The sequence below is a fragment of the Kryptolebias marmoratus genome, linkage group LG17 (assembly GCF_001649575.2).
Source record: "Kryptolebias marmoratus isolate JLee-2015 linkage group LG17, ASM164957v2, whole genome shotgun sequence".
NCBI lineage: Eukaryota > Metazoa > Chordata > Actinopteri > Cyprinodontiformes > Rivulidae > Kryptolebias > Kryptolebias marmoratus.
The window spans coordinates 16,122,815-16,138,008 of record NC_051446.1 but is presented as its reverse complement, the minus strand read 5'-3'; the positions used below and the strand labels follow the sequence as shown (position 1 = coordinate 16,138,008).

At 40.8% G+C, this 15,194-nt stretch overlaps 2 protein-coding genes across 2 annotated transcripts in view; both read right to left on the bottom strand.

Annotated features, from left to right (window-relative positions):
• psmc5 (proteasome 26S subunit, ATPase 5) overlaps nucleotides 1-1,288 on the bottom strand; it is a 5,639-nt gene extending 4,351 nt beyond the window's left edge. Inside the window, exon 1 of the mRNA XM_017434121.2 lies at nucleotides 1,168-1,288. Coding sequence (XP_017289610.1) covers nucleotides 1,168-1,191 — 24 coding nt within the window. The 5' untranslated portion in view covers nucleotides 1,192-1,288. The remainder of the gene's footprint in view (nucleotides 1-1,167) is intronic.
• Nucleotides 1,289-2,351: 1,063 nt separating this feature from the next.
• smarcd2 (SWI/SNF related, matrix associated, actin dependent regulator of chromatin, subfamily d, member 2) lies at nucleotides 2,352-13,696 on the bottom strand. The gene is made up of 13 exons (XM_017438559.3): nucleotides 13,118-13,696; nucleotides 11,227-11,426; nucleotides 9,906-9,948; nucleotides 9,698-9,820; nucleotides 7,531-7,650; nucleotides 6,730-6,825; nucleotides 6,250-6,351; nucleotides 5,935-6,096; nucleotides 5,137-5,234; nucleotides 4,704-4,839; nucleotides 4,491-4,613; nucleotides 3,481-3,582; nucleotides 2,352-3,393 (listed from the first exon to the last, which is right to left on the bottom strand). The coding sequence occupies exons 1-13, from the start codon at nucleotides 13,268-13,270 to the stop codon at nucleotides 3,340-3,342; spliced, it is 1,512 nt and encodes a 503-aa protein (XP_017294048.1). The 5' UTR covers nucleotides 13,271-13,696; the 3' UTR covers nucleotides 2,352-3,339.
• Between the last annotated feature and the right edge of the window lie 1,498 nt (nucleotides 13,697-15,194).

The window sequence follows — 15,194 nt, the reverse complement described above, 5'->3', positions numbered from 1 at the left end:
TGAAATATATGAGTTTGTATGTAATGTATGAATATAATATACAAGTTTCACTTTTTAAATGGAATTACTGAAATCAATCTACTTTTTCATGATATTCTAATTTTATGACCAGCACCTGTATTTTAGGGACTTGTTTATTTATAGTCATATTTCCACTACAGCCATTAACTGAAGCACCAACCAATATTGATGTAATTAAACTGATTTTGATCTTTTTAGTCTTTACAACACATCTGTTGAATGCTGCATACGACAAAATAATCAGACATTATATTGTACACATATCTCATCAAAGATAAAAGACAAAACACAGATGGAGTTTTTGCATGTGTGCACATAAATACTTAACTGTGTTTCAACACAAAGTTTTTGTTTCATTTCTTCCCTCTCATATTGCTACTACCTTCGTTTCAGGATGTCAAAGATTGAAAAATGCATCCTAATACTGTGTTCAAACGGAGGTTTTGTGCATTAGCAAATTATACATTAAAGAAATCACTCACTTCTTGCAACAAAAGGACTTTCTTTCAGAAACTGCCATCTATTACTCAATGATTTGGTTAAACAATAGCAAACAAGACCTGGCAAATAATCTAAGTAGATTCATTTTCAATTAACTAATAGGTAAGGATAATTTAACCATGCAAAGGGGTGTATACACAATAACAATTTAAGTCTGAAAAGCATTTATAAAATCATAAAATGAATGTATAAAAAGTGCAACAACATCGACAATAGAGGGTTAGCTTTTCGACACTGATGAACTCCAGTTAGCATGTAGCTAGTCTCCATAGAGGCACAATATAAAGGTACAGTAGGTGGTTTAAAACTAGCTACATTTGTGACACTATGTATTTTAAACGTCAACACAGTCGACTCATATAGTTATTGTAGTTAACCACTATAAAAATGTAGCTCAGGACGGTAAACCGCAAGTAGCTGACAGCGTTTTAGCGTCTTTAGCTACAATGAGACAGCAAACCGGCGGCACTGAGCGCATTCATTGTTTGTTTTTTTTAAATAACGACTCAGTTTTAAAACTACAGCCGCAAATTACTTTCACTCCAACACCGAGCTAAAGCAGCTACTGGGTTTAAAGCTCAACAACAATATTTCCTGGCTAAAATCACGTCAAAATCTAGGAAAACAGCAAAAAAATCCACCTACATTCTCAATCGCGTCCACGTCCATCTTGAAATGTCTACATCCGCTTCAGAGCGGCCGAACTTCCGGTGAACGTCTTCTTCTTCGTCGATGTCTATTTCTACTGTAAACACATTGCCCCCTGTAGTTATTTTGGTAAATTACAGATCAATGTTAATTAAACCCACAGTCTTTGGATACAGCAATAAAATTGAAAAATTAAGTTTGTAGGTTTGCCGTTTGTTCATAGCAATTGACAAAAAAATCCTAAAATACAATTTAAATTTAAGTATTGGGTTTCAGAGCTTACTTTAGTTGTTACGAGGACCATTGGGAATCAAAACGTATAAGGTGAAAATGTTTGAATGTTTTCTGCGTGGAACCGTGTCACTTTACAAGCCGAGACTCAGCTCTGCGTAGACAGTTAGATGTGTTTATCTTGGTCTCCATTTGAGTCAAACCAGACATTCCTGTTGAAGCACCTGAGCCCTGCGACCGGCCCGAACATGCACAAGCAACAACCACAGCTCCTGATCCAAACACAGGCTTTACATTCCAAGTTATGAATCCTCTACAATATTAATGCAAAATAAACCAGAAGCACTCAGAGAGAGCAAACCTCGCCAAGGCCACAGCGTGATTAAGAAATGGTAAAATAATAGCCATCTGGATCAGCATCAGAATTTAATCCATTTTTTTTGTTTTGTAACAACCCCAACATTTCCTGAACATTTCATTCAAATCTGTTTGTTAGTTTTACCTGATATTTACTAACAGACAAACAAATCAGAAACAGAACCTCCTCTGTGGAGGGAACAAAAGTGTGAGATGTAGGAGCAGAGACAAGTTTTTAACAAAGGGATTACCTGTGACCTTTGACCTCATGAACCTTGAAATCAGCAGGCATCATCTTTGACCCCTGAGGTGTTCAGCTGTGGAGTTTAACATTCCTGTTATACAGCTGCAGAGTTAGAGCACAGACTGATCTGTGACCTCGAACTTGACTGGATCGGCACCAGAATCCGACCACTTGTTCATTGTAGCATATTTGACGCGTCCTGAAAATTTCACGAGAATCCGTTCAGAACTTTTTGAGTAATCCCGTACACAGACAAACAGAGGCGTTACAGAAAACATCACCTCCTCAGCAGAGGTAAATACACACAAAATATAAAATGAGTTCATAAAAAAGAAAATACAGGACGACAAGCATTTGCAAGTATATTTATTGTAAAAATACCCCAAATGTATAAAAGATAAAGGCTTTTGAATAATGAACAACATGCAAAAATCGTAAAAAGAAGAAAACATTTGGACACATTTCAATTCATGTCACAAAGCACAGTTTGGCACAAGAACATGGAATGTTTTAAAAACAAACAACAACAAAAATCAACAATGAGCTTCCGCAAAGTCTGCCAGGATGACTTTTTCTCCTCTTAAAAACGGCGTGTAAACCTTTAAACCATCAAACAACAGCTGAACAGAGCAGGGGGTGTCAAAAAGAAAGAGTTGAATCTTAAAACTCCGAGTTTATAGTTAATCCCAGCCATTTACTTGGTTTGATTTTCATTCCACTAAAAAAAAAAAACATTTTACTGCAAAAAGAAAAAGACATTTGCTGTTTTGGCATTTACTTTTTAGGAATAGAACTGTCTGTGATAAAGAATGTTTTACTTTTGTTCCATTTTTTAAAGCATTTAATTTAGACTGAAATGTACATTTTAAGATTACTTCACAGAACATGTAATTCAATTACATTTACACTGAAAAAAAAGGCTTAAAACCTAAAAATATAGTTATCAGACATCAGGCGCTGTCCATTTTTAAAGGATATGGCTTTTAAACATTAACATTAAACAACAAAATAAGCACCCAAGAGCAGGATGGTAAAATCACCTCAACAATACCAGTGTTTAAACAGCTTTCAACATTTTGTACCTTTAAAAAAAAAAAGAAAAAAAAATACATATTGGCAAAGATTATTTGAGCAAGCTCCAAATTCAAAACGATGCAAAGCGAACATGTTAGAAGAGGACTCAGAAATCACTCTGGTCCCATTTTTTGGTCTCGTTTTCTCAGTGAGTGAAGACGGCTTCGTGCTTAAAACAACGGCTCTGTTCGTTCCAGTTTCCAACAATCAGACGTTTACTTTCCAACAGTTAACTTGGTCGAGGCTTGTCTGGGGATGCGTCTTTAGGTGAGTCGGATCCCCAGCACCTGCTCCAGCTCCTGTTTTCTCTGCTGCACCTGAAACGGAGAACCGGTCACATCCGTGCAGATTAGAAAAAAACACACCAAGAAAAATCCGTCATCAAACGTAGACATTTCACTCACTTTGGAGTAAACGTATCGGCCCACTGCCTCTGGGACCCAGGGTTCCTGGTAGAACTCGGTCCTCCTCTCCTCCTCTGGGTTTCCGGTCACGTCCGTCATCAGCTGATCAAACAGAAAGGCGACAGTGAACACAAGGAACCGAGCAGAGAATCACGTCAGCTCGGTGAAAACGGCCTCCACGTCCTGAATGAAACGCACTTGGATGCGGCCGTCGATACAGCGCCAGACAGCAACACGCACATGATTCAAATTATGTAATTAGCAACAGCTGCTTGAAAAGTTCACTTTGAACATGTTTTGACACGTTTTCTGTCGATGTAACGCTCCACCACCTGCTTCTAACCTCTAAGAACACATCTGCTCCCTACAACCAACACGACACATGTGGTCCAGCTGTTTTCATCTGCTTATTGGCACGAAAGGGTGGAAAATGATCCAATTCAACCTACTTTTCATCTGAATCAGAATTAAAAAAACCTGACGTCAAACAAAAGGGTGTAGACCAAAAGAACTGACTAAAACAAAAGCTCTGTTTGTATTTTTTCCCAGTTAGAAGAAAGGTGTGAAATGTGTTTAAAGATACAGACAGAGACACCAAGTCTCAACCGGCTCATTTCACACTCATTTCTGCTCCTCAGAGGCATGCGAAGCTGTTAATAGCTGTAGATGTTTTAAATAATTTGATAATTAGGGATGAAGTCCCGCTCACGGTTAGCTGCAGCACCATGACAGATGTGATGACAGCTGGACCGAAGCGTCCCAGTGGTTCTCCGTCTGCAGCACCTCCAAATTAAAGCTACACAGCGAGATGTCTTTTTACTCAGCCTGTACAGATTGTTTTAACTGAAAAACTGATCCTGGCCTAACGGAGCAACTTAAGTTCTTCTTAAATGTTACTGAGCTCACAGACTTCCTGTTCATGCTCCTGTTTAAATATGTCTCCTTTCAGCTTCTGCTCTGGTAACTTCTCTCAGTTTCAGCTTCTTCTTCTTCGTCTCTCTCTGGTTTACCTTCAGATCTCTGCACTGAGACTTGAGCCAGTCTTTGATGAACTCTTGTGGCTTGTTGCTGAAGCTCAGCATGAAGTCTCTCTCCGTCTTCAGCTGGTTAATGTACTCGATCGTCTCGTGAATCTGAGCAGCCGAAAAAGCAAGTTTTAACCTTTAAAGAAACAGTTTTTATTTAAAAAAACAAATGCTTAGTAATCACAAAGAAGGCCTCACCTTCATCTCAAGAGCAGCGATTTCCTGCTGATTGGTGGTGGAGGACAGGAAGCTGTTCATCTGGCCTTTCAGGGGGTCGTCCACCTCCACATCGATATCGTAGCAGGCCGTCTTCTTCTGATCCGTGGGGTCCACACTGCTCAGGGGAGACACAGAGGGAGGAGAGAGGCTCACTGCTGCTGATCCGATACAACAGAAGAGTTCAGAAACTACAGGAAGATGTTAGCTGTGAACTGTGTTCATAAATGAACCCAAACAGTCCTGTCTACTAGCAAAAACAACTCATGTTTTAAGAAAGATTTGCCTGCCAACTGTTCTTTTTTTTTTTTTTAAATCACAGCTGGAAAAAGAAAACTGAGAGTCAAGCAAAGCTGTGAAATTATGAGCCAAAAGCCGAGCACAGGAAGAAGCCCAAAGAGCCCCAGCCCTCTACCTGATGATGTGATTGATGATAATGGGGTCAGGGTGCTGCAGGAGGCCCGCCAGTTTCATGGGAATCTCAGAGAATCTTATGCGTGGACAGCCGAAGATCTGAGAAAGCAGAACCAGACAGACACCACAAAGTTCAGTCTTTTTATAAGAAATGCCAAATCATAAAGCAGTATGGTGGACAAATAAGATCTTGTAAAAACCATGTATCTCTATTTTTATGTTTTTGAATAAATCAGCTCTACAGGTCACCCGTCACATCTGTCTGTGGTTTTATGGTTGATCAATGAACCAATGTGGAGCTACAGGCTGAAAAACACCAGGTCTGTGTTGTTATGCGACTTATTTCAGCAGGATCATGCCCTCAGCACCCTGATATGATTTAAAGCTTTAAAGCGTTTGCATCGACTCTGCCCTCCAAGCTCCCCAGACTGCACTGTGCGAGGAGCGAAACAAACAAATCCAATCCCCCGGAGGGCCCCGCCTCACCACTTACAGGACTTTAAGGATCTGCTGCTGACAACTTAATGGCAGATATTTCAGCAGACCTTGAGATGAAAGGTAGAGTCTGCCTCGACAGGTCAGAGCTGCTTTGTTGGCAAATACTCAAAGTGTTGCGGCTGATTGGTGTGAAACATGTTCCATTTGGTTCGAGATTTAAAAAATGACGATTCATGCGCCATTTAGTTCTTAAATAGAATAAAAAAATGTTATTAAATCTGGTTAATAATATGAATTTGTTGCAGTTAATTCGGTGAAAGCCCTGTCAACCTGTGTCGGGACTTTAAACGGAGCCGTGTACCTGTCGGAAGTAGCGGTTGCAGTTGATGAACTCCTTCTCGTGGCTGTCCTGCAGCTTGTTGTTCTTGATGTAGAGCCAGAGCGCCTGCATGATGCTGGCCCGAGTCTGCGTGTGCACGCCCAGGAGACGGGCCAGACGCGGGTCCAGCTTGTACTGAGGAGGCTGGAAAAAAAGGGGTTTGGGGGGGGGGGACAAGGATCGGTGGATAAAGACAAGCGAAATCATCCGAGCGTCCGGATAACCGATAACCTAAGTGTCATTATTGGGGAGAAGCTGACAGAGAATGGTGTGTGTGTGTGTGTGTGGGGGGGGAACCTGGTGGTCCAGCATGAGCAGCAGAGTGCATTTGACGTTCACGTCGCCCGGCCTTTTCACCTGGAAACCATCGGTCTCCTGAGTGGTGGGCATTCTGTGCCACTGGAAAATAAACATGTAAACAAGCAATCAGGACTGGTTTATTTATCTGTGTGTGTCTGTTTCAGACCTGCGCCTCTAATTTCCATCTAATGAAGACTAAAACTACATTACATTTAAAGAAATTTAGTTTTTTTTAAAAGTGCTTCTTGCTTATAGATCAGTATTACAGCAGATGACAAATTACTGGTAAACACAAAACTCGTAGTATCATAAACTGGTGCAGATATGACTGTAAATAGTTGACTTCAATGCATTTAGTTGTCTGTGTTTATTTAATTTATATGACATGATATCACTGGAGTGCCACAAATTAAACACTGGTTTGAGGCTGGTGACTTCATGAGAATCTCTCCGCCTTCACGCCTCTCTTCATCGTACCTCCACTAAGTGGTTGTCTGGTCCGTAGAGCTCCTTGTCGAGCTCAATCACGAGGCTTTTGAAGAAAGACGAGAACTTCCTCTTCTGCTTGCCGGGCTGAAAAATGCACAGAGCACACGGTGGGAACGTGAGAAAACCCCGGCCGAAAAACCGTTGCCATCAGTGTTTCTGTTACTGCGCAGCGTCGGCCTGGAGCTGCATTGCTGAGTTCTGACCACATCGGGGGTGAGGAACCAAAGCGTTGAGTAGAAAAAGCTGTTGCACGCCCACCCCTCCCCTCAACCACCCACCCCCACTCCTCGTTGCCCTGTCAAAGCCTGTTTGCACAACACGACCCCCTTTGCTCCTTTCCTAGCATCCCTTTTCTTTCTCTCTCTCTTTTTTTTTTTAAACTGTTGCTTCATGCAGAGCTCCTACGCATGCCTAAACCCTAAGAAGGAGGAAGGAAAAAACAAAAAAACATCCATCTTCTGCGGCCCCAGATGACACAATGAGCCAAGCTGGAATTGATGGAGGGAGGGGAGGCATGTCAGCTCATGGTATGCAACGGCCAGTGGTTTCAATTCCACATTTCAGCGCAGAACATGAGCTTGTGTGTGTGTGTGTGTGTGTTAGCAGTGGTGGGGTGGGACACAGAAAAGCTGTAACACACATCTGGCTGCAGACGGCCTGAGCCAAAAAACAAACGGGCTGACTGAAATGAACAGAAACCGACCAAAACATCTGGAGTCGGAACACGATGAGACAACGAGCAAACAATGCAGGAACAGCCGAGGCGTGCGAGCGGCGCTCTTCACCCACCTCCTCCAGGAGCTTGCCCTCGACTCTCAGCTCCCAGGAGGCCACTTTCTCTGCCTCCTCGCCCTCGGGCTTGCTGGGAGTGAACGTGTTGGAAATGTAGATCCTGAGTTTGCGCTTTTGCTGTGCGACACAGAGAAACGAGAAGATCGGAGTTTAGACCCGAAAAGGCTTTAGGTTTAACGCTGACCAAACTGGCTATGGCTGCAAATCTTAGTCTAAACTTCTGGCATGAAAGACAACGAGCGATATGTAGTTCTACAAGAAGTGTTAGGCCCGTCGTTGAAAAAAAACAACGAAAGCAACTGTTGAAATTTCCCTTTTTTATTTTAAATATTTTGCCAAGAATGTTTTACAGATAATGACTGCACGAAGTCTGGAACACATCAATCTCAGCAAAAAAAACTTTCCTTCTGTGAGGTGCTTTATTTTGCAGCTGTTTGTAGACCTTTGTGTCTCAAGTTTGAAAGTCTTCTTTTTCAATTCTTTGTTTACAGAAGCTCCCGGATCTTGTTTCATCTTTCCCATGAGGTGCCGATAAATCAACTTCGCTGCGTTCGGCTGAATCTGAGCCGTTTGCTTCAGTGGCCTGTCGGGTTTATCAGGTGCTTTCTGTCTGCTGTCACATCATTAACAACCCCTATGATCCAGTGCCTTCAGAAGCCATGCGTGCCCATACCATCCCTCTGCCTCCACATATTTCAAACATTAGCTCCTACCCCATAGACCTTGGAGGCTTTCCAAGCCCTCTTTCTGATTTCTTTTTTTTCCCCTATTTTCTGAAGCAAGTAGATCCAGGACTCTTCTGTCCAAATATCACTGCTCAAGAGCTTGTCTAGTATTATGAGAGAATATTTGATCAAATACTTCCATTAGGTCCTCTGATTTTTGATGCACATTGATTGTTTGCCACTTTTAATCAACTCAATCCATTTGCTAATGCTTAGTCTTGTTTTTACACTAAGCTTAAACAATATCTCTATTTCCTGGAAGGCATCTCCTGTATCCTCTCCCTCAGCCCCTATTTGTTGTGGTGGACCTCAAGGGTCCATTTTGGGCCCCATTCTGTTTATATTATTACCTTCACCAGGGAAGTCTGTTTTTTTTTGTCTGCCTTTTCTGTCTGTGCACAAGAACAGTAAACCTGGCACAAAGAACGAGTCGTTCGACTTTGGTGGTGATCTGGATCACAATCCAGATTCAGGAATTTTTTTAAAAGTCTAATATTTCCTTTTGTTGTTATGCCGATGGCATCATATTAATTTCAATTGGATGTCTCTGCCCCACTGTGCCTCTGTTTGAGATAGTTCTTTTAAATTAGAGAAGAAGGCAACAGGAGTTTGTCAAAACCAGATTTCATCAGTTCTGTCAAACTGCCAAAGCAAATTCCTACCATCTCCAAACGACCTTAAAAAACAAACATTTTCATGCCTTCATCAGCTCTAGACTAGACTGCTCTACCTCTCGATCAATCAATGATTTTCACTATCTATATTTGTTTTTGTATTGAATTTAGGATTCTTTTAAAAGGCGTTAAATGGTTTGGCACCCAGGCGTGACTTTTATAACCCAAAAGGGGAACGGACACCATTCAGCCAGATGCTCTCAGTGCAGCTGAGGGTTAAATTAAAGCACAGAGGGGTTCAGGATCCTGCCACGGCAGGCCCCAGACTCTGGAACAACCTGGCACTTGGTATTTGCACTGCAGAGTCTGTAAACTCACCCTGTTACATTGGCTGTTAATTCACGTTCAATCTGAGTGCCATTGGGTCGTTTATGTTGTAGTCTTCCTTTGTTTTTTGGTCGTTTTAAGTTTATTTTGTTATATTTGTTTGTTTTTACTGAATTTATTTTCCTGTTTGTTTTTAACTAACTTGTTGTTTGGTCAACTTCTTAAACTGAAAGAAAATTGACATTTTTCCTCAATTTGCTGGATATTGTATCTGTTGAACACCTAAAATCACTAAAAATTGTGCACTTGTCCAAACATTTCTCTAGCCACATGTATAAGTAAGTGTAGGAAATGGTTCTAAAACAAAAATTACCCCTGACACACACCATTTGGATGGTTCTAAGTTCAGCATCATTACGTTAAATCATCCGTTTTGGACACTAAACATGAGCGCAGTTCTTCAAAACATAGAAATACAGAAACATGAAGAGGGGATACCATAATGGGCTTCTTGATGGCCTCCTGAATCTCCATGCGCTTCCGAGCGATGGTCTGATCCAACTTCCTCTCGAAGACCAGAAGGTCCATGTAGGCCTGGGACTCTGGGACCAGGTCCCGGATCTAAAAATAAAAGTTGAGTTTTTAATCGAATCCAACCATCTCCTATCGCGTGTTTTAATAATTCAAGAGGTCAGAGTTCACATACTCTCTGTGGCAGAACCTTGTCAGCCATCTTGCGTCGTTTTGGTCTAAATTACACAGAAAAAGAAACAACACACACAAATAAGATTTACTCCAGAGTTCTGCATGTTTAGTGTGAATGTAACACATTAGTCAAGATCCAACTAAGTTTTCTAAAATACAATGAATCTCATTTGTAAAGACACAGCCTCAGAAAGCCCCTCTAGTTACCTCTTAGGAACGCACACAGACACATGATGCTAAAATAACTGTGGCGAGTAGATATTTATGGACAACTTTACAAAGATAAAGCCGTCTTGGTCAAAGTTTGCTCTTTATTAAATTTCTAAAAACCTTCCTGAGGTTTCCTCTTATTGCTACTGAACTCACAAAAGCTGTTTTGTTTCTTTAATAAAAATATACTGTTTTGCTCATTGTAACTTCATTTTCCAAGTGCTCCAACGAGAACTTAGGGCAACGCTTTGAGCTAAGTGGCTCAATAATCCTCCAATATCAAGCATGTTTCCGCGGAGTGCGCTTCGGAACAACACATTCATTGTGGACGAGGGCAGTAAATGATGCTTCGCCTTGTGGTTTGGCACTTTCGACATCAGCGAGCAGCTCGAAGTCCAAAATAGCTGCTTGTTTCTGTTGCTTTGAAAGCAAAAAGGAGAGTCATGAGATGCTGGAGGCTTCGGCTCCAAGAGCTGAGCCGGCCTTTTAACTAAACAGACACTCTGTAACTCACTTTAGCTGTTCAGAAAATCAGTATACTCCGGGAAACAAACAAAAAAAAAAAAAAAAACGTAAACTTTTAACTTTTTGATTAGACTGTCTTGAACTGAATCGGTTGTTTAATTACAAATCTGAAAATGTCAAGTTTTGTGAAGAAGGCACATGAGACACGCCTCTAACAGCGAACTGATCTTGAGGAAAAGCCTGAGCGGTGAAATGTCACTTTAATCAAATAAATGGAGTGGATCGCGTACGGAGCCGAGGAGTGCAAAGACTTCCTTCAGTTCTTTAATTGTTCCTCTGCAATCAGCTCCTCACTACCATCCCTGCTGAGTTCTGCTGCAAGACTCTGCTAAAAGTGAACAAAATGTTCGGATAAAATGAGTTCTTGCTCATTTATTTTCGCTAAGAAAGGCTTAAAGGTGAAACTACTTTGAATAAATACTGAATAAATGGACAGATCTAAAACTTTCTAATTGATTATTTTTACTTTCATTTTAGAAATAATTTGTCAAATGAGCAAAAAAAAAAAAAATTAAAGTCCATTACTGTTATCCATTCTATGCAAACAAATTCATGGTATTAGCAGAGCCACTTCCTCTTTGCTTTACCCTCGCCTCAGGCCTCCCAGCACCTCCTGCTGCTGCTGTTGATGCTGATGATGAAGGAAACGCTTCCTCGAGGCGTCCATGCTCGGAGGTCCCATGCCTGGCCGCATAGGAATGCTGCCACCGCCGTAGGAGGGACCAGGCAGCTGACCCCCCATTGACCCCATGGGGCCCCCGACTCTGCTGGGTGGCATCCCGGGACGCTGGAGGGGAAAGGGAAGGAGAGAGAAGGGAGCGACGGGGTTGAGGTTCATAAAAATTCAACGATTTCAAAAGGCTTTGTTGCAAACTAAAACTCTCTTCTGGACGGTGACAGCCGTGACAGTCTTTACTGTGCGCTTCCACTTGAAAATAAACAGAAATAAAAAATTAAGTAAAAACCAATTTTTGGAATTACTGTTTCAAAGTAGGGATTTTTTTTATCATAAATTTTGTTTTTCTACATATTTATTTTGGCATAAATGTCCCTATGTTACACCAGAAGTGCTACAGCTAGCTGCTGCTATTTGAGCTAGCAAATAACTGCATGCTAAGTAACGTGACACTGATGAAGTAGTAAGTATTTTTAAAGCAGCGTTCGATTTAACCGTTATGAAACTTGTGACTGGAGCCGTTTTAAGATGGCAGAAGCCCACTGTGCTCTTGGCGCCGCCTGGATTAGCTGTGAGCTCATCAGTCCGAACTCTAAGAGCCACCTGCAGCAGATAGGATATTAACTGTTCACAGAAGCCCACTTCAATAGATCTGAACTACTGCTTAAGTCTGTTTAATGATGAGGAATTAACTAGAGTCTGGGGTTTTCTTTGAGATTAATGAAAACTGAATCCCTCTTTTCCTGGTGGCATGAATACAAAACCGTTTATCTTCACAGGGAGTTCCACAAAGTGTGGTTCGAAGAGTCAAAAAACGTGACTGAGATGATTGAAAATGGTGATTAAAATGAGCGTGACTTACTGAAAGAAAACTACATTGTTCAGCCATAACATTAAGACCACTGACAAGTAAAGTTGTGTAGCTCATGTAGATTTTTCCTGAAGTTTTTTTTAAACACTACAACCCTCATATGGTCTAAAACTGCTTATGAAGGGCTCAGAGAGAAAAACAAAAACAAGCCTGTGGTGGTAACTCTTTGGGTAGTCAAACAATAACTTTAAGCTGTCAAAAACAGTCATTTGTCTGAAATATAACAAGACCTGGTTTGGAAAAAAAAACACTGAAATATTCCAAAATTGGAAATAAGATTAACTTTTGTGAGCAACACATAAATCCTACTTTCTGGGGCTACAAAGGTTGAGGGTTTGAATCTAAACTTTGTCCTTGTTGGTCATTTAGCAACACATAAGCAATTCTCACAGAGAATGACGTGCACAGAAAACTAAAGTTTAAGCATTTTATTGTGATACAGTGGCTCTTTTAACCTAAGTTTGTTTGTATATATTAATAAATAAAATGTGACTGTTTGTGAAGCTGCAGATGGTGTCAGAAAGTGGAATAATACGTGCATGTAGACTTGCCTGTGGGCAGATGGTGGTGATGATAAACTTTTGTTTTCACTAACTGACAGGAGGCCAAGGGCAACCACGTGACTTTCATACTTGAACACGTCTTTTGTGGCACTTATTTCCATTAAATGTTGCACAGTTTAAAAAGGTCCACAGTTATGGAAATCGTACCAAACAGCTAACCCTTTTTTTAAGCTGATGTCAGGAAGTCACTGTAGAGACTTCTCAAAGGCGGAAGAAGAAACACCCACACATGTTTAAGTGTAATGAACTAGTTCAAGGATTCGGTTCACTTCTACAGGAGAAAGAACGAGCTGCTAGATAAAAGTTCTTCCTAATTATTCTGTTTTTTATTTTTTTAAATGAATAAAACTCGAGCATAAATATCAAACCTGTGGGTACTGGGGAGCGGTGTTCATGCTCCGGAAGAAACTCGCCGGGGTCTGCGGCATCCCGGGCATCCTCATGCCCGCGACATGGCCAACATTCATGTGGTTCAAATTCGGATTCATCTGGGGAGCCGCGAAGCTCCCTCTCGATGCCATCCTGGCTCCACAAGTTGTTGGTGGTGTTGTTTTATTAAATAAATAAAAGTCGCGGAAACTTCACCCGAACTCTGGTGAATATGAAATCGGCCAGAAGCGCTCGGTGTCCGCTGCTCTGACTGACGGAGGTCCGAACTGGTTTGACAGCAAAGAGACACTGTCAACAAAAAGCTAGCTAACGTTAGCGCGACCGTCTCAAGTTCCGGGATTTCCTCCTTCTACCTTGTTTTCCGCTCGGTGACTTGTTTGTCACTTCCCGCCCATGTTTACACGGCTAACCCCGGCCAACTAACAGCGACTTCTCGGTTCCGCCGAGCCGCTCCCGTGAGACGGGACTTTACCACGAACTCGTCTTAAAAAAGCTGAATAAACTCCTCTGAAGGTGGTCAGTGAACACAGCCCACACGCGACAGGCAGAATGATGCCTTCACGACTGTCGGAGATTCCGGTTCTCTTCCCTTCGGCTCAGACCAGTGTTTTTTTTCTTTTTAAAAATCAACTCCTTTTGTTACAAAACAAAAGAAAATATTTCCTTTGAATACTTGCATTGTATATCTTATTAAAGTGTCCGCATCAAGACATAAAACATGACATTTTGTCGGCTTGGACTCATGATGCAAACTCACTTTCATTTTGCAAGTTAACTTATTTTATGTTTCTGCCATTGCTCTAAGTTTATTGCAATCAAACAACTTCCCTTTTTTAATCATTAATTTATCAAAAGCTTTGGCTCAATCAAGAATAGAATTTGTAACTTTTACACTTTTTGATTTTTACCAAATTAAACTTTTAGCTAAAGTTTTATCTTTAGCTACTATATTACTAATTTTAGCTAGTTGCTTTCACTTTAGCATTTAACAACCGTTTTGCTCATTTAAACTTTTAGCTAGTTCTGTTATTTTTTTAGGTTTAGATTAGCTCATTTAAGATTTTGGCTGCTGTTTTATTCATTTTCTCACAGCTACAGTCTTGGTGGTTTTAGCTTTTAGCTCATGTTTTGCTAATTTAGCTTTTGACAACTGTTTTGGTATCTTTAGCTTTTAGCAGTTGTTTTCATATGTTTAGCTTTAAACTAATCTTTTGCAGATTTTTGGTTCCATTCTGCTAGTCTTTGAGTGCTGAAGTTGTTAAACCATGACTTTTATACCAGTGTTCTTACTGGATTTTCACAGAAAGGCAGATTTCTTTAGTTTGTGTTTTATACAACATATATTCAAATATATTATTTTTACGACAGTTATTTTCTTCTCATAGATCAGCCTGTGTAGTCACAGCACTACAGTTTAACACGATTTGTTTAAAAGGTCTGGTAATTACCTAGCTGACCTGAATAAACTGTCAGCAGGTCACAGGGTAATAATGGAATATTGGACACCCCACCACCCACCTGCTGCCTTCAGTACACTGAGAGCAAATTAGCCCCGATTTCCAATTAGAGCAGTAGAAGAAACTGTGAGAACATGCTCCATTTCAGCACAATATCAACTTAAACACAAGAAATCCTAAAACGGAAAACCTATGTTTAGGGTGAAAATAAAGGAATGAGTTTCAATCTATAAATCCCCCAAAAAATAAAAATAAATTTAAAGAAATGGCACATCTGTGTTTTCTTTCGGTCTGGAGTTTGAAGCAGTTGAGTCATATTTTATGGGTTGTAGGTTTGAAGTTAAAGGGAGCAAAAACGGTAACTAACAAGAAAAAAAGACACTATGATTGTCTGCTTCGAGGCACTGCAGTTCAAGATGAAAAGATCTGCTTAATTATTTCAAATTATCCCTGATGTATTCATTTTGTTGACCTTCTTTTATCAAGTAGTTCTTAGTTTAGTCGCAGGAAACACAAGGTTTACTGTATTTCAGCTGTCAAACGCTGAACCATCCCGTGTGCTTTCCAGCTGAAATGTGTGTAGATCATTTGACGAGCA

Coding starts and splice junctions, on each gene's coding strand:
- smarcd2 (XM_017438559.3), bottom strand. CDS start 13,270: ATGGCATCGAGAGGGAGCTTCGCGGCTCCCCAGATGAATCCGAATTTG. Junction 11,427..13,117: donor CCGCTCCCCAGTACCCACAG/GTTTGATATTTA, acceptor TTTCCCCTCCAG/CGTCCCGGGATGCCACCCAG. Junction 9,821..9,905: donor ACAAGGTTCTGCCACAGAGA/GTATGTGAACTC, acceptor TTTTATTTTTAG/ATCCGGGACCTGGTCCCAGA.